The 27,500-nt window shown below is 42.6% G+C and overlaps 1 protein-coding gene across 1 annotated transcript in view; it reads right to left on the reverse strand.

Moving 5' to 3' along the window:
* Positions 1–27,500, reverse strand: part of LOC122803780 (echinoderm microtubule-associated protein-like 5) — a 3,919,718-nt gene that overhangs the window by 1,868,970 nt on the left and 2,023,248 nt on the right. Inside the window, exon 17 of the mRNA XM_044073467.1 lies at positions 5,243–5,343. Coding sequence (XP_043929402.1) covers positions 5,243–5,343 — 101 coding nt within the window. The remainder of the gene's footprint in view (positions 1–5,242; positions 5,344–27,500) is intronic.

A 27,500-nucleotide genomic window follows, 5' to 3' on the forward strand; every position in this document is an offset into this window, starting at 1 on the left:
TATGAGAATCATGAAGGCCATATACTTCAAAGTCCTGAGATCATGAAGGCCATATACTTCAAAGTCCTGAGATCATGAAGGCCATATACGTTAAAGTCCTGAGAAACTCATTTCCTGATGCCTGATTCTAACTGACAAATCTCAGAATTGTACAAACATCTCAACTTTGCCTGGAGGGAGGAAGAAAGGCTCTTTCTATGGCAGAATTAACAATTATCCCAGGAATACAATTCTGTGAGAACAAATGAGACAAGATTTCTGCAAGCTGATCTGGAAACTCAAACTGAGTCTAAGTTTCTGAAGAGTTCCTAAACACTCCTGACATAGTCTGCAAAGATGAGACAATCATCCAAATATGGATGTGAATGTTTTGAAGTCTGCAAAAAGCAACAACTGGAATAAGACATTTTGTAAATTCCCTTGGTGGTGCAAACAGTCCAAAAGGTAAGTTACAAAACTGATAGTACAAGCCAGACACAGCAAGTTGTTTTTTTTCTTTTTTTTAACACCTTTACTGAATTATCACTTGTGACATAGGCAAATTTAAATTTCTATAAAAGTAACCACACTGCATTAACCAGTTCATATTTACAAACATTGTATTTCACATATATTGCTATATATCATATAACCTAAGCAACATTAAATAAATTATTACATTTCTGCCCTTTTTTTAAACAAGAAACATCTTTATTAAACTATCACTTACGACATAGACAATTATACATCTATAGAGATGCAACAAGTCTTAAGAAACACCTGAATTGCTCACCAGCCTGAGAAGGCAAATAGTCATGCTGACAGGACTGTCCTTGACTTTTTAAACTATTTTCTTTCTTTCTGGAGCCTACTTGCCATTTTTTTTTTTAAATCCTGTTTGGAAATGGCTTGCTGAAACAGGGTGCCGAGGTGGAAGGGAATGTCTTGAATAAAGAGGGATGAAAAAGTTAAGCAACTCCTTAAATCAGCTTTTACCTTTCAATATACTTCTTAAGTACCTTAGCTGCAAAATGGCTTCAGTTTTGATATCTTCAGGAAAATTTTGAGAACAAATCCAAGCCAGTGTTCTCAATACTGATCCAGAAGCAGAAGATCCACAAAAGGAAACAGCAGCGTCATAAGCATACTTTAAAACACACTTAGTAACTTAAGAAGCAGGTGTAACAGAGGCATTCAAGGATTGTGTTTTTTAGCTCAGAACAAGAAATGTTAAGCAATGACTTCTGCATGTTCTGAAACGTTAAAAGCCAACACTTAAGTGTATGAGTTTGACAGTTTAAAATCCTGAAATGATAAAATACTAGAGGAATACATTTTTCCCCAGTTTATATAATGCTTTTCTATCCTTGCCAGAGGAAAGAGGATTAAGTGCAGTGATCACTTTTGCAGCGATTGAAAGAGAAATCATACCAAGGTTTGCCCAAGGGTTACAAAACAAATGCTTATGTGTATGTGGTACTCTGTGTAATCTATCAGACTACCTAGGGGCAGGACTTCTATCAGGGAAGCTAGATGCTATGAGGAAAAACATTCTCTAAAGCAGGCATCTCAGGAGAAATAGCTGCAGAAACTGGACTTTCTAGCTGTAATAATTCATAACATTTTATGTGCTAAAGAATTTCATTCTTCTCTTACTGAAAAAAAATCTTTTATCTTAGAGAAATGTTAAAAAAAGACAAATCTTTAGGAGGGAAATCAGAACCCATACTTTCCTCAAAACCAGAATGCTCATATTGTGAAATTCCTGAGGTACACCCCTCCCTCTGTATTGCCTGCTTTTCTGACTGAAAACCCACATCAGGAGGAGGGGGAACTATTTTCCTTTTCTTGCTTGAAGAAACACAAAGCAAGGAAAACACTAATGAGTTTGTTAGTAAATCCAAGTAAATAGTCCCTGTCCATTTAAACAGTAACAGGAGACTGAAACGTTCTCTCACTATGTTCACCTTTCATGAGAGTCTCCCTGGAAATTGACCGCCATTAGGTCTACTCATTCCAAATATATATTCCTTATCCCAGGTAAGAGACGATTCTTCTCATACCTCTTCCACTGAGACCAAAAAGAGTGTCTCTTCCTTTCCTGCGAAGGGCATCCCTACAGCCACAAAAGACTTGGCTATTCTGCAGTCTTTGGTGGATCCTAGAGGACAGGTAGAAAAAAACAGCAGTCTGAGGAAGAGCAAGCAGCCACAACAGAGTCACCTCCCATCAGCTGAGTCAAAACATGAGCTGGCCTGACACCTACACTTCTTAAGTTTCTTCTTGCATACAGGGGAAGGTTAAACCATGGAGACAGAAGACTGCTTCACTAGAAGCCAGAAAGAGACCTCAAAAGGAAATACCAGAGCCAGGATGAGTCAGTAAAGGATAAAGTAGAGAACAAGTAGTTCTGAGGTATGTAAACCAATAACACCCCTTCACAAGCACAGCATTCTTTCCTAACAGCACAAACACACAAATTATCACTAAAATTCTAGTCAAAATGTAAATCTCTGCACACAAACAGTTCACAAAAGGATTTGCATATCAACTCCCGTAGAAATGAAATGACAGTCTCCACAACAATAATTTTCTGACATAAGCACAATACATCATTCAGAAAAAAAACATGTTTTCCTCACAAAATTACAATTAGTGGAAGTTCCTCCCTCTCTGCCCAGCTTTGAGGGATCACTAGTGGACTGTCAGCTCCAAGTAACCTGCCAAAGGAGCAGTTTTTAGCAGGAAAAAAGCCTTGAAGTTTTGTGTCCAACTGCACTTTCAAGGAGCTCTGCTTCAGCTCCTTACAGTCAGAATGTGTGAAAGGCGACCTTTAGCTTTGTGAAGCTGGATGGTCTGAGGTATGACTGTAGAAGTCATTTATGTATTGATCAGTGGATGGAACACGGTTGTATCATGCTGCTTAACTTGCAGGGTGAGGCTGTTCCAGATATGCAGGAGGCTCTGAGTGATTAACCTAGCTTTCTACCATGTTTAACTTATCTTCAGATGAATATTTAGATCCCTGGTTCTGGAATTAGTGGGACTACTCAATTTATGCAGATACAAGAGATCCAGCACCACTGGGTCCCTAATGGCACAGAAAACAGAGAACAGATCTCCTCTCAGGAGTCTATAAAATATTAAATAAAGGGACAGTGCTTTCAGTCTTTTCTGGTAGTTTAGGGGTTTTAGGTCAGTGATCTTCTTAGATGGGAGCCTCTGGGGTCTCTCTTATTGTTTGATATGTCTAGTGGGGTACATCCCAAAGGGGATGTTATACTCAAAAACTGGTCTAATGAATACTGAATACAAAGGGACAATGACCTCCTTAGATGTAGATGACATTCCCCTGGCAATTACCTGCACTAGATAAAAGGACCCCTGAATATTGTAACATGATCAAAAATTGCCGTAACATGATAATCAAAGGACAGGGAATTATCAACTCTAGTTCTAAGATCCCTAACATTCTCATTTTAAACTGGAGCACTATCTATGCTTTATGCTGCAGGGAGGAGGGAGGTATGTCTACCATGATTAAGTTACAAAATGTCAAGTATGTGTTGTGCCTTTGTTGTGTTCCACAGCACATAAGTGATATAATAAAACAGCCAAACAAGTAGCTCTGAGGCATGGAGTTTAACAGAGTACAACTAACAGTACAGGTATGAAATGTGCTAGTCATGCTACTGAATGCCACAGATTCAATAGCAGGACTAAGTGCTAATTGTTAGCTGCCTCTGACGTGCTCTACAGCACAGGAGATATACTAACATAATAGGTACCAGCACAAGTACTGCATAAGTGGTGCACTGTAGACAGCAATCAATGTTTCAAGTCTGAGTAAAGCTACATGTCATGTCCTGTATTTCAGCCTTAGACAAAAAAGTCACATTCAATTTTTTCCATATAAAGCTTGGTGATAAAGGATCTGCTCTGAGTATTATGGAATCACTGATTACAAAGTCACTACTACCATCTGCAGTGTGTTCTATAGACCATAAGCATTTGGTCTCCTGTTGAGTGTTTTCTCGTTTTCTCTTTTTGATACTGCACATGACAAGTCTTGCATACAGATTCCTACAAGTGTTCCCCTTTGGTATTTATTAGTTTCAATATTTACTTTAGTCTGGGAAAATCCTGTGCATTTCTTTGTGTGTGTGTGTGTGTGTGTGTGTGTGTGTGTGTGTGTGTGTGTGTGTGTGTGTGTGTGTGTGTGTGTGTGCCTGTGAATACAGTAGTACATTGTTCTAGCACTGAACTGATAGAAGTCGATTACATCAGTTCACTGTGATGAAATATATGTGCATAACTGTAGACTCACTAGTATCCATACCGTCACAGTCAGTTGCCTTTAGGACATAATTTGCACCTCAAACAGATATTAGTGTTTATGTCAAACGCTATTTTCTGTGAGCATCAGACATTTTCTGCATTGGTCTAGAGATCTCGCCTTAGTCAAGATACAAAAGTTAAACTCATGTGCTTCACTGATTCTATGGCAATACTACTTTTTTAAGTTAATAGATGGACTAGGTCTCTTTAGATTAAGTGTAAAAGGTTTGGTATAACTTCTACTCTTTCCTAACGCTTGCACAGACAAGTGCAAACATTCACTAAGGATTATGGCTGAACTAGGAAATGATCATTTGCTGTTTAACTCGCACAGCAGGTTAGGAAGAGTAAGATGCAGTTGCTGGTTGCAAGGTACAAAAAGGAAAGCACTCTGAAATGTCATTTATAGTTCAGCTACAATCCTTGGTGAATGTTTGCACTTGTCTGTGCAAGCCTCAGAGAAAAGAAGTTTGCTACTCTCTTATGATATGGTGCAAGATAGTGTAGCTCTATCTAGTTGAATGTTTCTGTGTGGTATGAGTATCTTAGGTCCATAGGTGTGTCATGGCTGACAAGGGTCCTTGATCAGTTCACCAACCCAGCTAACCAATTGAAATAAATGAATTAATAAGTAAGTAAATAAATATGTAAACTATGTGTCCATGTTTGGTAACATACATGTTCAGAATCTTGGTTTTGATGTGCTGACGTTCAGCTTTATGGTATAATAGCAGTGGATCTTTCTTGTGAAAATGCTAAATGTACATTTTGCATATTAAGCACAGATTGGTACTGCAGGAACAGAGATATAACCACTATTTCTTCACTAATTAAAGAAATTATTTTCCCAACCTCTGAAGACACTTAAAAATACAAAGTCACCACATTCAATTAAACGAAAGAAAATAAATAAATACACTCTTACCTGCCCTGTGCCAGAATTTAAAGTGCTTGATTCCTGCTGTAATAAGCTTGTCAGGCATGAAGGGGTTAATCTTGACAACAAAGATCTTGTCTTTGCTTCCTCTAGTAATGAAAAGAAGAAAGTGAGTCTTTACTAACATTCTGGTACGTGGTACTAATAAACTTGGTATTAACAAAACTACAGTTATGTGAGGTCTACTTAACCATAACAGTAGATGTTCAAATTTCTTCACTGCTGCAATAGCATATGGGTAGTGTCCTGCCTAGGATACAACACCCAGCCAGTTATCAAAACTCTAACTCTCCTTCCTCTCACTTCCTCTGGCTGTTGATAGGCTGCATCCTTTTCGGAAGGAAGTACATCAGCAACAAACCACAGTGAAGTAAATTTTCTGGATTTTACTGCCCTGAGAAAGGAAGGAAGATTCATCCTGACCCAACAACCAACAATTAATAATCACTATAAAAATCATTCAAACAAGGAGGCTGTGTCCCACCTCAACTATCTACAAGGTGGGGGGGGGGTGGCTGCTGCTGCAGAAGTGAAGAAATTAGAACATCTACTGTAATGGGTAAGTAGAACTTACACAACTGTACTATGTTCTTCATTCTCACTGCTGCAGTAGCCTATGGGTGGATTCCCAAAGTTTAGCCTACCTGGGAGGAGGAAGAAGGATAAGGGTCCGGAAGCCACTGAAGAATGGGCCTAGCAAAGAATGTCCTGGACCTAGAGAAGAAATCCAGTTTGTAGTGCTTTGTGAAAATATGAACAGAGGACCATGTTCTTACCTCTTTAATACTTCTACTGTCCACTCCTTACTATCATGTTATCAAAGAGCACAAGGCCCTGGTAGAATGTGCTTTAACTCTGCCTGCATAGTTATACTATAGTGCGAATAACAAAAAACAATACCAGAGGAAAACCATCTGCTCACAGTCTGCTTAGACCTTGGCCGGCCTTTTTTAGTCCCAGCATATGAAATGAACAACTGCTTAGCTTATCGGTTCTTTTGAAGGTAGTACCTCAGCTGCTTGTGCACATACACATACAGTGTGTGTACAATCTGTTCTCCATTGTTTTTTGGTTCTGGAAAGAAAACTGGGAGATTGATGGCTTGATTCTAGGTAAATTCAGACACCACTTTAGGCATTAATGAACAATTAATGTGTAATGCGACTCTATCCCTGTGTAAAACCAGATAGGATTCACCTACCATGACAGCTTGCAGCTCAAGATACTTGCCTTGCAGATGTCAGAGCAACAAATAAAACAGACTTCTAAGTAATGAACAAAGAGTCACCCTGATTGGCTGGATCAAAGGGAGTTAAGGTCAGTTTTTCCAGAGCAAAACTTGAGATCCCAGGAAGGAGGAGGAATTTGCATGCAAAGGGGTCTTATGTGCAACACTACTTTAAGAAACTATTTGACTACAAACATAGAGGAATGATGGGAAGCCATATGCACACAAGCTGAGATGTCTGCAAGATGCACCTTGATGGAAGCATATGACAAGACATCTTTAAGTAGGTCACAAACATATTTGAGAATCAGAGGTGCTACTTCCCTTTCATGACTCCTGTGACTGGCAAAGCACCAACCAGAAAATCCCTTTCATTTGCTAATACAAGACTTTCAAGAAGAAATGTTCTTGCTTCCTCAATACCTGTTGCATGTCCTCATGAAAAATTTGCCAAAAAAGGTATTAAAACTAAATCAGTTAGGCCATCAGTTGTAGTTAGTTGACTGACTGATGTCAGGGTGTATCAAACTCCCCTTGTGCTGTCTGAGTAGATCTCAGCTGAGGAAGCCTGTGGTAATTGGCCTTAGTGAGTTCCATAAGAAGGGACAATCAGTTCTGCCTTGACCAAAAAGGAGTCACAATAATTTTTGGTGATGTTTTCTGAATCTTTTTAAGTACCTTGGAAATCACAGCAAAGTTGGAAAAATATGCAGGAACATTCTCATCCAAGGGAATGACAGGGCATCTGTTCTCCTTGCTTGGCTACAAGGACAGCTCTCTCTGTTCTGAGTCAGGCAGAATTTTTCCTGCCCTCCCACCCATTTAAGTTGTCTTGTTAAATACCACTGTCTTTCTAGTTGCCCGCCTCTTATGTTAATCTGACCATATATCTCATTTCTCTCTACTTTCACTGGCTTATGTGAGTAATCACAAAATCATCATTTTTGAAATCCCACCCCTTCAATTATTTAAATTTATTGGCCATCCTACAGTATTTCATAGTACCAAAATACAAAAGTGACCACCCCTTTCAATCCATCTTGCTGTTTTAAAAATAGTAACTCTCCACTAAACCTTAACTTTTTAAACAGGTAAAACTCAAGTTACCTACTTTCACATCTAACTTCTCTAGTGCACACTGCAGAGTGCATTCTTTTCAATCTTACCTTTAAGCATCCCTGTGACTAGCACTTTCTCTAATACCTGCTGGAAAGCACTAGGAAGCCTTAAACTCATATAAACACTGAACTCTCCTTGTTAACAAGGGGAAATTAATAGTAGGCACTAAACAGCCTATAATTGCAAAGTACCTTGCTAAGGAAACAGCTCCTATACTTTACAAAGAAAAAAGCCCCAAACCAAGCATGTCCAAGGGTCAGCTTCCGGTGATTTCTCCTGTCCACCTGGTGAATCTGGGCATACTGGGGCAATGCAGCAATTGCCTCATGTACACAGACAACCCTCTCCTCCTACCACCCAACACTACAACCTGTGAGAGATGCACTTACATAGCCAAAATGGAAGCAAAGCTCTCTCCACCCAAGATTGTGCTAAACAGTCAAGAGGAGAAGGTTAACACCCACACTACATCTCAAGCAACACATAGCCCTTCTAAACCCGCACCACCAACACCGACATATAGCAACACTAAATCCACATATGCAGAGGCCCTTAACTGTAACCTGCCCAAGCAACAAAGACCTCTGAAGCTGAAACGCAAACAAACACCAATCACAACCAATGTGTCACATAGTTCACAACACCAGTGTGCCACCCAGCAACAGCCCCTAAGGCAAGACAATGTACCTAACACTTTAGTCATAGGTGACTCTATAGTCTCGCACACTGATGTCCCTCTCACCAGGTTGAATAAGGAGAAAATTACAGTCAGCTGCCTGTCGGGTGCCAGGATCCGCCACATAACGCATGCACTCAAGTCACTCCACAACAAGTACAAATATGACTCTGTCATTGTCCATGTTGGAGTGAATGACTTGAGATGCACCTCCCTGGACTACATGAAAAGAGACATGGAAGAACTCTTGGATCATGTGGCCCAGGCAGGTATGACCCTAGCCCTGAGTAGCATCCTGCCTTCGCCCAGAATGATACCACAATATAAGGATAAAATGATTGACTTCAACAATTGGCTAAGCTTATGGTGTCATTCAAAGGGGATCCAGTATCTGTCTGCCTGGGATGACATGATTGACAGACCACGATGCTTTGCCAGAGATGGTCTGCACCTGTCACCCTGGGATTCAGGTTACTGGCTAAGGCTCTTGCCACCCTATAGTGCCTTTTTAGGCAAACTTCAAAGGACAAAACCACCACCGTAACAGGTACAAGCATGCAAAATCTGAAGGTAATGCTACTCAATGCTAGAAGTCTAAACCTCAAAATGCACTCTCTCGAGGCACTCCTAAAAATGGAGAACATCGATATCTGTGCAGTAACTGAGACCTGGTTCAAGGCTCCAGAGAGCACCCCTGCAATACCAGGCTACAACTCTTACCACACTTTTCGGCCACCAAACCAGGACCGAAACACTAAAGGTGGAGGAGTGTCAATATTCACCAAGGATATTCACACCACCAGGCTAGTTGGCCAACACAATGTGTCTGAAATTCTCCAAGTACAACTAACACTAGGTAAGACTGCAATCAAAATTGTAGCTTGCTACAGATCCCCCACCATACCCCAAGATTCTCACTACACCTTTCTAAACATACTGGAAAATATTAAGATAGAACCAAACACCCTAATACTGGGTGATTTTAACTACCCTGCCATTAACTGGGAAAACTACTCATGTCCCAACACCTTTATGCAACGGTTCTTGGAATTCATAAATTCCAATGCCCTGGATCAACTAATCCATAGTCCCACCAGGGGCTCCAATATCCTAGACCTGGTCATTACCAACATGGGAAATCAATGCTCCATACCTATGGTCACCCCCTCGTTAGTCAGGTCTGACCATAAGCTAATCACCCTTAACATCCACATCCCACCCCCACCCCCAGTAAAGAAACCACCATAAAAAACTTCTCCAAAGCCAATTTCATGCTACTCAAGTCAGAAGTGAAAAACTTCATAACACCCATGCAGACAGGAACTGAAAGTTCAACTGCTGAATCCTACACTAAGGCACTGTACGAGCACATCCACTCATGCATGAATCGTGCCATCCCAAATAGAACCAAAATGCTCTCATCCAAAAAAAGGAAGCCAATCTGGTGGTCCCCTGCCATAAACAAACTTTACAACAAAAGGAAGAAACTTTTGCAGAAAAGAGGAAAATCCCAGGATGCAAAAAACTCCCTTACTAGCCTCAGTAAGAAACTGAGATGCCTCATAAAATCCTCCAAAGCTAGTTACGAAAATAAAATTGCCAAAGATTCCAAAGACAACCACAAAGCATTCTATAACTATGTCAAGAATCTAAATGGCAATGCTCAGATCTGCTCTGAGCTAAAACAGAATGGCATTAAATATACTGATCCAAAGGATATTGCCAATATCCTGGCAGATCGATTCAGTGCCAACTTCACCCCTCTCACCCCTAAATGGCCCATCTCAATACCGGAAGATTGCCAAATTCCAGTAATAACGGCCACACAGGTACAAAACGCACTCTCTAAAGCCAAGAATACAGCATCGATGGGACCAGATGACATCCCGGGCTGTGTACTACATGAACTACAATATGAACTGGCACCTCACCTAAGTGTCATGTTTAATCATAGCCTCACCTCAGGTTTCGTGCCCACTGAGTGGCGCAGAGCTACAGTTATCCCAATCCACAAGGGGATCCACCTTGGATCCTGGAAACTACCGTCCCATCAGTCTGACAAGCCTTATCTGCAAGGCCATGGAGCGTATTATCATGGAACTTATAAACAAAGACATTGGCAACCTTCAAACACTGGACCCCACCCAGTTTGGGTTTGTGAAGGGCCGATCTTGTCTCCTGAACCTGATTGACTTCTTTGAATCAGTCTCCAGAGCCATGGACAAGGGTAAGGTGGTGCACACAGCCTATCTAGACCTTGCCAAGGCCTTTGACACCATCCCCCACTCTGGAATCATTGATAAACTTACTAAGTTGGGCATTAATCCCTATGTCACCCAATGGGTTGCTAAATGGCTTACTGATAGAACCCACACTGTAAAAGTAGCCGACTCCAAATCCAGCTCCAGACAAGTGACAAGTGGAGTACCTCAGGGTTCAGTCCTGGGGCCGCTCTTGTTTGGCATCTACTTCTCTGAAGTACAGGTCAACACTAAGGGACTCTGGCTAACAAAGTTTGCAGATGACTGCAAACTGGGAGCCATTATTGAATCCACAAATGATGTGGATACTCTACAAAAGGGCCTTACAGAAACAGATGCTTGGTGCCAGAGCCATGGGCTCAAGCTCAATGCCAAGAAATGTATTGTTATCCCTTTGGGAAAAAACATGTATCCGTGAATTACCATATAGGTGGCAGTACACTAAACACAGAAAGTGTGATAAGAGACTTAGGGACACAGGTGGACAGTGGTCTCACCTTCGATAACCACATCGCCACAACAGTCAGGAAATCCTTCTATGTGGCACACCTCATCACGAAGGGCTTTTCATCCAGAAAAAAGGAGGTCATTGTTCCACTGTACTCATCCCTCATTAGACCCATTATAGAATACAACGCCCCATTTGGTATGTACCTCTCAAGACATCTGCAACAACTGGAAAGGCCTCAGAAATACCTCACTAAAAGAATCACAGGCCTAAAGCAGATGCCCTACGCTGACCGCCTTAAAAACTCCAGCTATACTCTGTGGCATATCGCCTACACAGAGGCGATCTCTGCTTAACATACAAGGCCATGTCAAACCCAGAGCTGTTGGACATGCTACACTTAAAGAAATCCCAATCCCTCAGAGCTACACGCTCCAGGGATCTAAACCTTGTCATCACAATAAACAAAACATGCTGGAGGGATAGGTTCCTGACCCAGAGACTCCCCAGACTCTGGAATAGATTGCCCATACATGTCAAGCAGAGTGCCTCTTTGGACCTCTTCAAGAGGAACCTTGACGATTGGATGGGAGAAAGGAAATTCACCCCAGGGATCACGTCAGTCGCCCTGCTAGACAGGGGTCCAGGAAAGTAAATAATGTGGGAAGAAATAGCCAGGGAATTGTTATGGCTAGGCTTGTATAGGCCCTAGGGCTGATAGCCTAGTACCAACCTATGAACCTATGAACCTATGAACCTATGATATGCCATGCAGAATTTTTCTAGTTGTCTGTTTTGTAAGGAGGTGAACACATCTACTTTAGGTGTCACTCACATATGGAGCAAGTCCTGGAACACACCTGTATTAAGTTTCCACTCATGAAGGTCTGTTCATGATCTGCTGAGTTTGTCTGCCACATTGTTTTGTTCTGACAGAATGTAGGAGGCCTAAAGAGTCAGAGAATGCTGTAAGACTAGCACCCAAACCATCACTGCCAACCAGCACAGAAAGTATGACCTTGTGCCCCTTGCTTTGTTGAGATATTATATCACTGTGGTGTTGTCTTTAATCACCTGTAAAGAGCCCGGAGTCCATAAATGGCGTAGAGATTTCAAAGCATAAATCACTGTTTGCATTTCCTTGATGTTTATGTGCTTTGGTCTGTCCAAAGAGTCCCACAGGCATTAAACTTCTAATCCCATGGAAACTGCACGACAAGCAAAATCTGAAGAGTCTGTCTGGACAGACTGAACCAGGGTGGGGAGATAGAAAGTGAGTCTTGGATTGAGAGCCATTTGATCTGTCCACAACTACAATTCTCACCTTACAAACCACAGCACAAGTCCATAGGGAGTAGACGCTGGGTTCAAGAATTATTTTAAGCATCACCAGATTTTTCCCATGTGTAATCTGACAAGTAGTATCATGAGGATCATGGATGCTATGAGGCTTAGAATCCTGATAAATTCCCTAGCAGGAGCCTGAAGCTGTTGAAAAAAAACTTTAGAAAGAACTGCTGGTATGTTATTACCTTTTCTTTTGGTAGGAAGGCCTTTTGCTTGTGTATTATCTGTCAGACACCCCAAAATGAAAATTTCATGACAGGGTGTGAGACAATACTTTTGTAGTTTCAAGTGAAATCCCAGATGTGACAGGAGGATGGACACCTTTGTTAAGGACTCCAAAGATCTGGGAGAAAACTCTGAAGAAATATGCAAGTCATTTAAATAAGCAGAAATGTGGATGCCCTGCAATTAGCAGTGAGCCACCACTGGGACTATACACTTTGTGAACGCTCAAGGTGCAGTGGAGAACCCAAAGGGTAATGCAAAATACTGAAAATGTGATCTAGATAAAGCAAACGTTGAAAACCTTCTAAAACTGTAAGCAATGAGTATGAGATGGTAAGCCTCACTGAGATCCACTGTTACCTAAGACAATGGTCTGGAAGCAGTGCAAGACCTGAGTGTACAGTCAATATCTTAAATTTGTGAACATTTAAATAAAGATTGAGAAAAGACAGATCCAACACAGGTCTCCACACATGCTCCTTCTTTGGTACCAAAAATGTTCTGGAATAAAAAACATGTAATTTGAAGGTACTGGTTCTATGACACTGGTGGAAACAATTTTGTCAACTTTGGTGGATGTAAGGCAATCTTCCTGGAAGAAGGAACAGAGTCCACCCACTGCCAAGTGAATCCTTCCTGAATCAGCTTCAACATCCCTCAGTCTGAAACCTTCTGATGCCACACTAATGGGTTGAGGGTCAGTTGGTGTGAGAAAGGTAGGGAAACTTGGGCAGCAGGTGTGGGTAAACTGATCAGATTCTGAACACAGTCATAGCCGGCGTTAGGCACCCGCGAAACCCGCGGCCGCGGGGAGCCCCCGATTACTTACCCGCAAATAAGGGCCCCGATGGTCCGACCGTCTGACCGGCGTTTACATTACTTCGGCTCGGCTCCTCATGGATGTCTAGCTGCTCCATCGTCGTCATCCGCGGGTTACTTACTGGTCCAACCAGCGTGTACTTTGCTTCGGCTTGGCTCCTCATGGACGCCTAGCTGCTCTGTCGTCGCGAAAATTCAAACTGCATTTCCGGGGTTTTTTTTTTTTTTTTGATTGGCTGGCAAGCTGCACTCAATCAGGTCTGCTCGCTGAAACAAGGGATCTGATTGGTTGCAGCAGCCTGCGAACTAAGTCCCTTTGTGTTTTTTTTTGTTTTGTTTTTTTTTGATTGGCTGGCAAGCTGCACTCAATCAGGTCCGCTCGCTGAAACAAGGGATCTGATTGGCTGCAGCAGCCTGCGAACTAAGTCCTTGTTTTTTTTTTTTTTTTTAAGTAGGAAGTGATGAAGCAAGGACCTGATTGGTCCTTGCAAATCACTTCCTGCACAAACTGCCTTTAAAAAGGCACCTGCAGCTAATAAGGATCACTTCTCTTGTTTTTCAACAGAGGAGTGTTTCTTATCAGCAGCAGAGTGATTGAGCGGGGTTTGGACCAGCGTGAGGATGGACAGCAGGAACGGATCAGTGGTGGATCAAGCCTTTGCAGCGGTCGTGGTTTGTGGATTATACTCTTTTTAAACTGTCCTTTTAAGGGCAACTTCTGAAAAGGTCTGACAAACTGTCCTTTTAAGGGCAACTTTTGAAAAGGTCTGATAAAACTGTCCTTTTAAGGGCAACTTCAAAGGGACTGAGTGGTCTGAGGAAGGTAAGCAGAGCAGGTGAGCCTTCAGTCGTGAAGAGGGAGCAGAGTATTGGAAGCAGCCTTCTGTTGAAAGCAAAAAAGGTAAGTTTTTGGGTTTAGTTTTAACTTTATTTTTTGTGGGGGTGGATGATTTTTTTTTTTTTTTTTTTTTCATATTTCTTGTGTTTGTGCATATTTCTTGTACTAAGTGGTTTGGGGGAGTGTGGGCTGCGGTTGCATTAGTTTTATTTTAGTTTTGTGTACAGTTTTTGTGCTAGGAGGTTTGGGGGGTGAGGACTGTAGTGGTACCAGTTTTATTTTGGGGCTGTGGTTGTATTAGTTTTATTTTGGTATTTTGTAGAGTTTTTGTCCTGAGAGGGTGGGGGTCAGGTTGTGGTTGTACCAGTTTCATTTTATGTCCGTGTGCTGGTGGTAAGAGGATGAGTGGTGGGAGGCTGTGGTTATACCAGTTTTACTTTACTCATTTTACATTTGTTTTCTGGATAGTGTGGGATAGAATCCATTTTCAGTGGATGCCCAGGGAGAAATGCTTTTTAGTATATGTGCTAGAAATATGTAAAATAATTTGGCTTCTGTTTATATGAGGGACAACATAAGGGAATGTGAAGTGTAATATACATTTAATTTTAATTGCCCATTGGTTAGGAAAGTGTATAACTTATTTGGAGCAAGAGGATTTTGTTTTGGCAGTATCTATGCTGTATATGTAAACGGTAGAGAGAATGGGATAGGGGTGATGAAAAGGAGGGGAGATAAATAATGGGACAGAGAAGGATATTGTAGTTGGCTAGAGCAAGGATAGGTGGGCAGTCTTGTGGGCTAGAGCAAGGATAGGTGGGCAGTCTTGTGAGATGCTGCTGTCTAAGTCAATAGTATTGGGTGTATGGGGTAAGTGGCAAGTAAAATATTGGTTGAGAATGAATGCATTCCTCTAGGAGTCTAGGTAGTGGGGGAAGAATTGCTCTTGGCCTATAATTTAAGTTCGCTCAAGCTTCCACCTTTTTGCAAGGGTATAATGTATATTTTCCAGATGGTTGACATTGACTGCTCAGTAATGGATCTTTTAAGTATTCAGGATAAGAACTGGCTTCAACTGCTACTTTTTGAAACTGTTGGTAGATTGTCAACTGAATTTGTAGTAGGTTTTCAGTTTTTTTACACATTTGTTAAACGCTGTTCTGCTATCTAGGTTTATAGTACTGTTTTACATTATCCCTGCTGTTGCACCTTGTTCTGTAGTTTTTTTGGCTGTTTGAATTGTGCTGAGAGGTTAGGAGGTTGATGGGGCATGTACGTTGCTTAAAATGCATAATGTTGGGAGGGTGGTTTGCAGCTGTGAGAATGTTGCTGTTGAAGGCATAGATGTTTTGAATGTATACTAATGCAAGCCTTGTTACACTACTATTGCATATAACTGCAATGTTCTAATCACTGACGCAATGACTGCAATGTTTTCGTTGTCCGTACTTAATGTGTTGAAAGTTTGGGAGTGTGGTTAGGACCTGTGAGAATGTTGTAGTGTTCAATGTTTGACTGGAGCCTTTTTAATGGGGGTCATGTAATAGGACATTGTTAATGCTACGCCTATGTTTTTGGTTTTTACTTTATCCAGGATTATTGTGCATCGGCTGGTGGTGGTGGTGGGGATTCTGCAGAATGTACTCGTATCTTAATGCATGCTAATGCAAATACTGTTCTGTCGAGGGAATTAGTACTGTTTACATATCCCTAGTGTTACAGCTTGTTCTGAGTTATTTTTGGCTGTTTGGATTATGTAATTTGGAGGATGATGGAGCCTGATATCTTAATACATGCTAATGTAAACACTGTTCAGCTGTCTAGGTTTATAGTACTGTTTAACTATCCCTGATGTTACGCCTTGTTCTGCAGTTATTATTGACTGTCTGAATTATGCTCTTTGGAGGTTGAGAGAACTTGTGCATTGTTTACCATGCCTAATGTCAGGAGGGTAGTTAGTAGCTGTGAGAATGTTGCAAAAGGTGTGGATGTTCGAATGTATACAAATGCACACCCTGTTACGCTACTATTGTTTACCAACAATGTACTCATGCAATGGCTTACCTTTTATCATTGTCCGTACTTATTGTGTTGAAAGGTTTGGAGTGTGGTTAGGGCCTGTGAGAATGTTGCAGTGTCCATTGTTTGCTTGGAGTAATTTTAATAGGGGGTCACAGACTGTAAGCACATTGTTTATGCTATGCCTTTTTGTTTTCACTTCATCCAGAATTCTGCCTAGACTTGGGGGGGGGTTAAGAATTCCACAGAATGTACTGATATCTTAATGCCTGCTAATGCAAACACTGTTCTGCTATCTGTTTATAGTGCTGTCTAACTGTTCTTGATATGCTTTGTTGCAATTACTTATTTTTATGGTCCATAGCTATTGTATTGAAAGTTTGGGAGTGTGGGTAGGGCCTGTGAGAATGTGGCAGTGTCCATTGTTTGGAGTTTTTTGTAATGGGGGGTGTCACAGACTGTAAGCACATTGGTAATTTTTTTCACTTCGTCCAAAATTGTGCCCAGATTGGGGGGGTAAGAATTCCACAGAATGTACTGATGTCTTTAATGCATACTACTGCAAACACTGCTCTGCTATCCAAGTTTTTTGGCTGTCTGAATTAAGTTGACAATTTTAGGAGGTTGATGGGGCCTGTGAGAATTGTGTCCAGATGTTTGTTTTTTAGCCTGTTCTCTCTCAATGATTGCATAGCACAATGTGGACAGCTGAGGCTCCTAACAGAAATGGACTTCTTGTTTCATACCCTCCACGTAATGCATGGTACATTCCTTGGATTTATGCTTTTGTACACTGATCCTGTGCTAAGAGGGGTTGTGGGAATGTCAGTCTCCCAGTCTGTGTGCCACTTCATCCTTCACACATGAGGTTGTCTAGCAAATCCATGATTTCACTCCTTTGTTCAAAAAATGATTTTGATTTGTTCAAGTCTGCCAAGAGATTGAGAGGGAGTGGGCATGTGTAGTCTGTATTGTACCGTAACATTTGTCTTGCCTCAATTTGGTGTGTTCCCCTTCAAACTTGTGCCTCTCCTAGTCATTAGTTCTTTCAGACTTTAGTCTAAGAAGCTTGTAATATCAATCTTTTGCATCATCTGTGGCCTCTTCACATGTTTAGGGGGATGACAGGAGAAGAATTGTGTAGAAAAAGCTGACGTTCACCTCTAGTGATAGATATTTAACATGAAACTGTAACCTGGGCCTCTCATTACTTGTTTGTGCCTACTGGTTAGTCATTCTTCAGTCTTTCTGCCTGCAGTGTAATAGACTGTCAATGCAAGTCATTAAGCATTTTTAATAACAGTATGACCAAAGGACTCTGCATATGTAGTAATTCTGCTTTACTTCCATTCCCAGTTGTTGATGAAGCGTACATATTTGTCAGGAGCAGCAAAAAGAATGCTTCAGCAGCAGAGGAATGAGGATGCAAAGAGACAGGGTTCCATTATGAAATTTTTCTGTGACTCATCGGTGAGTGGAGATTCAGGAAAAAGTCTGCCTTCAGGACAACACAATGGTTCTGCATTACAGTCTGACCACTGTGAGGCCAGCATCCTTTCACTAGAAAGTAACAACTTTCTTGCGGCCACACCACAGGCTACTTCCTGTGGACCTACAGCCATTACCATGGGTGAAAGCATGGCAGCAAATGCAGACTCACCTGAGGTGTTGCCTGGATCACCAGACTTTGATACAGAAGGAGCCCATACTTCCATAGTGACAGATGTGGCCTATGACTTGCAGGGAGTGTCGGGTACATCTTTGGAGGATCTAGGGACTTGGCCAGACTTCATTAGGGATGAGTTTAGGGTAGCTGCCATTCAGCATGGACCTGTGCAAGTGGTGTTAACACAGTTCCCAGTCAATGAGCAGAAAAGATTTACATCTGAGAACTACTTCCATGTGCTGCCTAATGGAGAGAGAGCAAAACGCACTTGGCTGACATATTCGGTCTCAAAGGATGCACTGTTTTGCTTTCCATGCAAATTGTTTGGACATTCTAACCATCTTCTCAGGTCAGGTGGTTACAAAGCATGGAGAGAGATGTCCAAAGCTTTACACAGCCATGACAGAGTGCCAGAGCATATGGCATGCATGATGAAGTGGAAGGAACTGGACAACAGAATAAAGAGTAGGCAGACTATGGATGATAAGAGGCAAGCAGTGGTTGAAAAGGAGATAACTTACTGGCGTGGTGTGTTAGAACGCATTATTGCTGTTGTCCAGTACTTGGCAGAACGGAACATGGCATTCCGTGGTACAACTGATGCCCTGGACACCTATGGCAATGGCAACTTCTTAGGTCAAGTGCAACTTTTGTCGCAGTTTGACCCTGTCATGGCTGAACATTTGCGTCATATTCGTAATAAAGAGATAATGGATCACTATCTTGGGAAGGACATACAGAATGAAGTTATCCAGTTGATTGCAAATGCTATTTTAAGGATCATAGTAGGGAAGGTGAAGGATGCTAGGTACTTTTCTGTGATTCTTGATTGCACGCCAGATATCAGCAATCAAGAGCAAATGACTGTAGTAGTTCGGTATGTGGACATTTCACAGACTGCAGCCACAGTTGAGGAACATTTTCTGGGATTTGTGCCTGTGAATGACACAACTGGGGCAGGACTGACAGAAGCTCTTCTTCAGACTCTTCAAAATCATCAACTGGACATTAATGACGGTCGAGGACAAGGATACGACAATGTCAGTAACATGAAGGGGAAACGCGCTGGACTGCAGGCCAGGATAAAACAGATGAATTCAAGGGCTTTTTATGTGCCGTGTGCCTGCCATAATTTAAATCTTATAGTTAGTGATGGAGCACATTCATCAGTACAGGCAGTGTCATTCTTTGGATGTCTGCAGAACATTTACGTACTCTGTTCAGCATCAACAAACCGATGGCAGATCTTAAAACGGCACACAAATGTCACTGTGAAGCCACTGTCGGAGACTCGCTAGGAATGCAGGATAGACTCTGTCAAGGCAGTAAGATTTCAGTTGAAGGGAGTCATTGAGGCATTGCAGGAGATAGGGCAAGCAGTACGTACAAATGATGCTGCAACATATCAACAAGCAAGAGGACTGTGCTCAGAACTTATGTCATACCAGTTCATTGTATGTTTAGTGGTTTGGTATGATGTGCTGACAGAGGTAAATCGTGCAAGCAAAGTTCTGCAGAGTCCATCTGTTGATATTTCAACATGTGTCAAAGTGCTGGCATCCACTATGGACCTGCTTAAGAATTACAGAGAAACGGGATTTCAACATGCCATGGGCGAAGCCTCCAAGATAGCAGAAGAACTGGATGTTGGCACCACATTTCAAGAAAAGAGACGAAGGAAAGTAAAACGGTTCTTTGACTATGAAGGAGAAGATGAGACTGTACAGGATCCAGCGATAACATTACATGTAGAGTTCTTCAATGTGCTGCTGGACACAACAATCCAATCGTTTACTGACCGGTTTCAGCAGCTTTCCGAGTTTGATAAGGCCTTTGGATTTTTATGAAATATTAAAGCCTTGAGTGATGTTGCAGAAGACACACTGCTGCAACACTGCAAGGCTCTGAAAGAACAACTGACTGACAGAATAAGTGGCCACTGTGATATTGATGACTCTGACCTTGGACCCGGACACGAACTTAAAAGCCTTTCTCGAATGATTGATAATGAATCGTCACCACTGACTGTGTTAAATTTCCTTATTCGCAACCACTTGCAAGACATATATATAAATACTTATGTTTCACTGCGCATTTATTTGACTGCGCCTGTTACAGTGGCTACTGCAGAACACAGCTTTTCTAAGCTGAAACTCATAAAGACATACCTGCGTTCTTCAATGAGCCAGGAGAGACTTTCAGGCTTAGCTGTGCTCTCAATTTAGCATGAAGTGGGATGAAGTGTATCACATGGCAGCCTCATTGAAGATTTTGTCCGGAAGAAAATTCGTAAGATCCCAGTAAAACTGTAGATTAGGTATGTGCTCATATTTCCTTTCCAGTAATCTTTTATAATGCTGTTGGGCAGTAATTTCAGGTAGTACTTGTGGCTTGTATGCTGTGTATTCACTTTTTTTGTTTACGTACCTCCAACAGGTAGGACCATGAGGATGGAACTAGCAGGATGTTAGGCAAAGGCAGCTAGGAGCAGCTGGACCCGTCGGAGTGGCAGGACTTGTCGGGAGCAGAAGGACTCATGTGGAGTGGCAGGGTAGTGGCAGGACTCATCAGGATGGTAGGACAGTTGGGAGCAGCAAGACTCTTCAAGGGCTAGGACAGAAGCGAAGGAAGAACAGACAAGTGGCAGCTGTCAGAAGCTGAAGAGGTAAATGCATATGGAAGATGAATGCCACTTTGGTATTCATCTTTTTCTTTCTGGGTTTGAGTCTGCCTGTGTCAGACTTACTAATCCCCATTACTCTCATGTGCATGGGTCTGAGTCTGCCTCAGGCTCAGTAATCCCCATGTCTTCGTGTGTTTGGGTTTGAGTCTGTCTGCCTCAGGCTCATTAATTCCCATGGCTTTCTTTTGGGTTTGTTTGGGTTTGAGTCTGCCTCAGGCTCTGTAATCCCCATGGCTTTCCCTTGTATGTTGTCTGTAGTCTTTTCTGTGTCCCATAGCTGTGTTGTGTACATCTGCAGTGTGACTGTTCATGTCAGTAATTGTGTGGGTGTTAATGTTCAGTCTTGCTGTAGTGCAGTCTTTTATCATGTGTGTGGGAGTCTGTGTGTGTGGGAGTCTGTGTGTGTGGGAGTCTGTGTGTGTGGGAGTCTGTGTCTCTGTGTGTGTGGGTCTGTGTCTCTGTCTCTGTCTGTCTGTGTGTGTGTGTGTGTGTGGGTCTGTGTCTCTGTCTCTGCCTGTGTGTGTGTGTGTGTGTGTGGGTCTGTGTCTCTGTCTCAGAGTCTGTGTCTCTGTGTGTGTGTGGGTCTGTATCTCTGTCTGTGTGTGTGGGTCTGTGTCTGTCTCTGTCTGTGTGTGTGGGTCTGTGTCTCTGTCTCTGTCTGTGTGTGTGGGTCTGTGTCTCTGTCTCTGTCTGTGTGTGTGGGTCTGTGTCTCTGTGTGTGTGGGTCTGTGTCTCTGTGTGTGTGGGTCTGTGTCTCTGTCTCTGTCTCTGTGTGTGTGTGTGTGTGTGTGTGTGTGTGTGTGGGTCTGTGTCTCTGTCTCTGTCTGTGTGTGTGGGTCTGTGTGTGTGTGTGTGTATGTGTGTGTGTGTGTGGGTCTCTGTCTCTGTCTGTGTGTGTGTGTGTGTGTGGGTCTGGGTCTCTCTCTGTGTGTGTGGGTCTGGGTCTCTCTCTGTGTGTGTGGGTCTGGGTCTCTGTCTGTGTGTGTGTGTGTGGGTCTGGGTCTCTGTCTGTGTGTGTGTCTGTGTGTGTGTGTCTGTCTCTGTGTCTGTGTGTGTGTGTTTGTGTGTGTCTCTGTCTCTGTGTGTGGGTGTGTGTCTCTGTCTCTGTGGGTGTGTGTGTGGGTGTGTGTCTCTGTCTCTGTGGGTGTGTGTGTGTGTGTGTGTGTGTGTGTGTGTGTGTGTGGGTCTGTGTCTCTGTCTGTGTGTGTGTGTGTGTGTGTGGGTCTGTGTCTCTGTCTGTGTGTGTGGGTCTGTGTGTGTGTGGGTCTGTGTCTCTGTCTCTGTGTGTGTGGGACTGTGTCTCTGTGTGTGTGTGTAGGTCTGTGTCTCTGTCTCTGTGTGTGTGTGAGTCTGGGTCTCTGTCTCTGTGTGTGTGTGGGTCTCTATCTCTCTGTGTGTGTGTGTGGGTCTGTGTGTCTCTGTGTGTGGGTCTGTGTGTCTCTGTCTCTGTGTGTGTGGGGGGGGTCTGTGTGTCTCTGTCTCTGTCTCTGTCTGTGTGGGTCTGTGTGTCTCTGTCTCTGTGGGTGTGTAGGTCTGTGTGTCTCTGTCTCTGTGTGTGTGTGGGTCTGTGTGTCTCTGTTTCTGTCTGTGTGTGTGTGTGGGTCTGTGTGTCTCTGTCTCTGTGTATGTGTGGGTCTGTGTGTCTCTGCCTCTGTGTCTCTGTCTCTGTGTGTGTGTGGCTGTGTGTCTCTGCCTCTGTGTGTGTGTGTGTGGGTCTGTGTGTCTCTGTCTCTGTATGTGTGTGTGGGTCTGTATGTCTCTGTCTCTGTCTGTGTGTGTGTGTGTGTGTGTGGGTCTGTGTCTCTGTCTCTGTGGGTCTGTGTCTCTGTCTCTGTCTGTGTGTGTGTGTGGGTCTGTGTCTCTGTCTCTGGTCTGTGTGTGTGTGGGTCTGTGTGTCTCTGTCTCTGTCTGTGTGTGTGTGGATCTGTGTGTCTCTGTCTCTGTCTGTGTGTGTGGGTCTGTGTGTCTCTGTCTCTGTCTGTGTGTGTGTGTGGGTCTGTGTCTCTGTCTCTGTGGGTCTGTGTCTCTGTCTGTGTGTGTGTGTGGGTCTGTGTCTCTGTCTCTGTCTGTGTCTGTGTGTGTGTGTGGGTCTGTGTCTCTGTGTGTGTGTGGGAGTCTGTGTCTGTGTCCCTGTCTCTTTGTCTGTGTCTCTGTCTCTGTGTGGGAGTCTGTGTCTCTGTGTGGGAGTCTGTGTCTGGGAGTCTGTGTACCTCTGTGGGAATGGCTACCTTGATGCGGTACAGAGGCTTGTCGTAATGTAACAACATTGCTACTAAATGCCAGTCAATGTGGGTGTCTTTGGGGAGTCAGTGTAGGTGTCTTTGTGTACCTCTTTGGGACTGGATACCTTGATGCAGTACAGAGGCTTGTCATAATGTAACATTGCTACTAAATGCCAGCTGTAGCTCTTTATCTCATGGCACAAAATCTGGACAAAGCCACAGATAATGGGGTTCAAGCCCCAAAGATCTGGGCAAATTTTAAATATTTCTGTTATAAACTGAATGTTAGAATAAAAGGTCTTGCCATAGATGTTCTGAAGGGTATATGAAGTTAAACTGAAATGCCTATCATTTAATGAATTCAGTCATCAATGATTGCCACAAAAAAATCCAGAAAAATCTAAATTGAGGAACAGACCAAACAAGAGTCACATCTGGACATTCTTTGAAAATCTGGGAAGTTGAGTATGCAGTCAGTGTCTGCATCTGTGAGTGGCAACCTTGCTGTGGTACAGGGATTTCATAATGTCACATTGGTACTCGATGCCAGTCAGTGTGTGCACCTTTGAGTTGCTACCTTGTCATGTGCACCTGAGTCACTACCTTGCTGTGGTACAGGGGTTTATCAGGATTGTAACATTGGCACTAAATGCTAGTCAGTGTGTGTGCACCTGTGAGTAGCTACCGTGCTGTGCTACAGAAGTTTATCATAATGTAACCTTGGTACTAAATGCCAGTCTGTGGCTTGGCACATAAATTCTTAATGATCTGAATGTAGTGACACTAGTGGTTAAATGGTGCTGGATGAGCTTGACAGGGAAGGAGGTGCAATGTGGTCACGCTTGATGTTCTCTTGAGTAGGGCCCCCAACTTGAACCTTGCTGGGGGCCCCCAAAATGCTAGCACCGGCCCTGAACACAGTCATTAATTAACTGGAGCTTAACGTTTTCTGGGAAAGTTACTTATTTTATTTGGTTTGGAAGAGTTATTCTGACATTTTCTTTTGGGGGCCTGCTTGTTATTAGGCTGGGATTTCTGTGTGTGGTGCCCTCTAACGGACTGAGAAGCGGTGTTGTTATGGTAGAACCTGGGATCCGAAAAACTTAAACTCCATGTTATCAATTTACCTCTGTCATTTCACTGTTTCACACTCTGTGTAGCAGCAGAACCAAACACCAGATCTGGGCTAAGTGGAGAATAAAATAATTTCAGACTTCAAATCATCAGAAAAATTCTGACTACACAATCAAATTTTCTCAACACCACAGAAGAAGCAGAAACTGTAGACATAGTGTCAGCACAATTATACACATTTCTTACACCATATTTAGAAACTTGGGTCAATTTGGAAACAACTGTTTCAAATATGACCTGCCTTCTTTCAACAATGAAGCAGCAAATTTTCCAAACTATAAGCACATTTTAACACAAACATCCATATATAGCCCTGATAACTGAAGATCGTAAAGGCTAACATAGTGGAAGCAAACAGTTTCTTACCGTCTGTCTAACCACTTGCCTTTCTTAAGAGGTTGTTGGGTTAGAGGAAGCAAAAGACTTCTTGTTAGCTGTTATTGCTGGAGTAATTGCAGCAGAGTTAGCTGACAGCTGAGAATAAAGACATAATCTAGAAAGACCATATTCTGGGAAAGCCAAACACTTTAGGTACAGGAGTTGTACAGGGAAAGTGAACTGCAGCCATTGTTTTAGGAGCCCTCCAAGCAGCTTTAAAAGTATTTTCAACAGCTGAAAAAATAGGAGGAATTGGTGCAGAATCAGAAACCTCATCCTCTAATAGATCATAAAATCTGCCCATTTCTGGGGGAGTCCCTGTTTTCTCCCAAGCAAAAACATCCCTAATCTAGCAACAGTCTCACTAAAGGAAAAGTGTGTCTAGGATTAACTTCAGGTTCACTATCTAAAGTGTCAGAGTTCTGGGTGACTGGATAGCTGAGAAGAATCACCCCATCTCTATCGGAATCCTCATCCTCTAAACACACATACTGTTCTCTGGCAATACCAACACTAGAATTTTGAAAATGCAAATAGCCCCTAGAACTGAATGACTGTATAATGATCTTAGCCAAAGACATAACATATGATGTAATTATATACAGAAACAACCTGATCATCTGCCCTTTAAGTTTTTGTTTCTTTTTTCTATTGACATCCCTGCTGAGAGAATGGTCAGGGGACACCCTACTGTCCCTGGCAAGAGGTCTCTTTACCTAGACAACTCCTGTATGTAAAGTGTTTGGTTTTTCCATACCTGTAACAGGTACTACAATAGCCCCTGAACACATGTCAAGCCTCCAGTCCATAGTGGCCATTACAACTACAACAGAAGCAGTTGAGGTAATAGATAAGCGGTCTGTGGGATTGTGTTTGGCCACACCAAAGTCATTATCCTTAAGATGAAGCAAAAATGTTACTTTTTTTTTCTTTTTAGCTACAAGCAGAGTGGAAAGAAGGATTGGGAATATTATCCACGCTGTAGTAAGAGAAGGAAGCTGAATATTGGTACAGTAAGCTCAGTAACACTGTTAATAGGTAAGTATTCACTAGTAAGCACCAAGTTCACTTTCCTTCAGTAAGCTAGTAAACACAAATAGTACATAGAAAATTGTGTCACCAGACCTTAAACTTTTAGTCAGAAATATCACAGAACTTTCATTCCCTTAAAAATAAGAAACAATCTAATGCCACTAAAAACAGTAATGGACTGGAAAAACATACATTCCAAATGTAAAAGTACAGCCCAAGTGCTTGATATTTTTATAAAATAACAGTTTTCCACACAAAAAAGAAAAATAAGCCAACTAAACAAAGCAGAAGTATATACAATCCCTGACAGACATCTGTATTCTTAAGGTGGAATACCACAAAGAGCTGCTCTTTTTTTCCATTAAGGTAGATCAGAAATAATACCACAAACATTAAATAAAAAAAAAAAACTGTCAGGAAGGGATCCCCCAATAAGGGTCTTATGTATTAGGAATGAAGCTTTTGACAGATTACTGTTCTTCTGGAGCCATTGAAATGCTTCTTAAGGCTGCAGGAAAATACTGAAGATTTACCTTAATCTGGTTGCTGACATACATCCCTCCACAAAGCATGCAGCTTATCAGCAGCCAGAGTGAGTGAGAGACAGGGGACCTACAGATGTTCTTCATTTTTCACTGTTGCAGTCATCACCTGTGGGGTTATCCCTGCTGTGGTAGCCCTCCGCCAGCCCAAATACCAGAGTAATTTTTTTTTGCGTTGGCTGCAGTCGCCTGTAGTCTGATGTCAGGTCATCAGTGCTATAAAGCAAGGTAGCCAACGTCATTACATCAGTCTTTCTTGCCGTGGAGCCCGTAGCAGAAGCAGTTCACACGAGTGCCAGTCGATCGCAACCAGAAGTTGAATTTTAGCTGAAAACGTCTTAAGCTAAGTACCCCACTGGGGATCCTTTTTTTTTTGCACTAACCAATGTCCGAAAAAGTTAACAATTGTCTCACCTGTGGAAAGCAGATCCCACACCAAGACTTCTATTCTTACTGTGTCACTTGTTTAGGCCCTGACCACGACGTCCCCCGTTGCTGGTTCTGTGCCCTCTTTAATGCGAGAACCATTCACCACAGAGCTCTTTTTGTAGACAGTTATTTTCATGTTATGTCTTCGCATTCTGATATGGCATTCATCAGCCAACAATCAGTGGACATTCCGAAAAACGGAGTGATAAAGATAGAGACAGACCACACAAAGCTAAGCTTTCCGACGATGCTACCACAAAGCAAGTCGTCGATTCTCTGGAATTCAGTGAGGCGCTTTTGCAGCCCCTGATGCCCAATTCGATATCTATGCAGGCCTCTACCAAGACCCTTTTGGAGTCCAGTACACCTCAGAAATCTTCATCTTCCAAGCATTTGGCTGTCTCTGCCTCGGTTGGGTCCAGAGCCCTACACAGGCACTGGCTTCCAAGATGCCCTTTCGCAATACTGAATCTGGACAAAAAACGACATCTTCTCTTCCGATTACCATTTCTCTCAGACCGACTGATTCTCTCAGGCCTAGAAGCCAGGCCACTCCTAGGAAATCTGCTTCTAGCCAACATCTTGCTACTGCACCACCAACCCAAGCACAAATGCTGAAAATGGTGGAGGATCTAATCTCCCTCATCCGGGGTACTCAGGCCACAACGTTTAAAAGGAAAAGGCACCCTTCTCCAGAAATTATGACAGTACAGGATTCTGAGGAATCTGACTATTCAGTTTTTGAAGAGGAACAGCATCCCTTAACTGCTTATGAGGATTAAGATGTACAGGAATCCATCCCTTCTGCCTCCCCTCCAGAGGACCTTTCCTTTGGGGAAACCCTTTACTCCCTCAGGGAACTTTTACAATGGGAATCCCAGGACTTCCCACAATCTAAGAAAAGACTTAGAGAGTTTCTGGACCTGCCTCAGCACAGACCCCTGGCCATCCCCCCAATTTCAGAAGTGGTGGATGATGTTTTTCATGAATCCAGCTTAGCCCCTGACACCCTCCCTCCTGCTCCCAGTAAACCTGACAGGTACTACAGAGTACCGGATTCTCACAAATACCTGTACAGAAATCCTGCTGCAGACCCAGAGGTCATTACACAGGGACCTAAAGGAACTAAGACAAGTTCTGCCAAAAATCCTCTTCCTTCTGACAAGGACTCCAGAGCTCT

This window comes from Protopterus annectens, chromosome 6.part0, assembly GCF_019279795.1.
Source record: "Protopterus annectens isolate FY-2018-M chromosome 6.part0, PAN1.0, whole genome shotgun sequence".
Classification (NCBI taxonomy): domain Eukaryota; kingdom Metazoa; phylum Chordata; order Ceratodontiformes; family Protopteridae; genus Protopterus; species Protopterus annectens.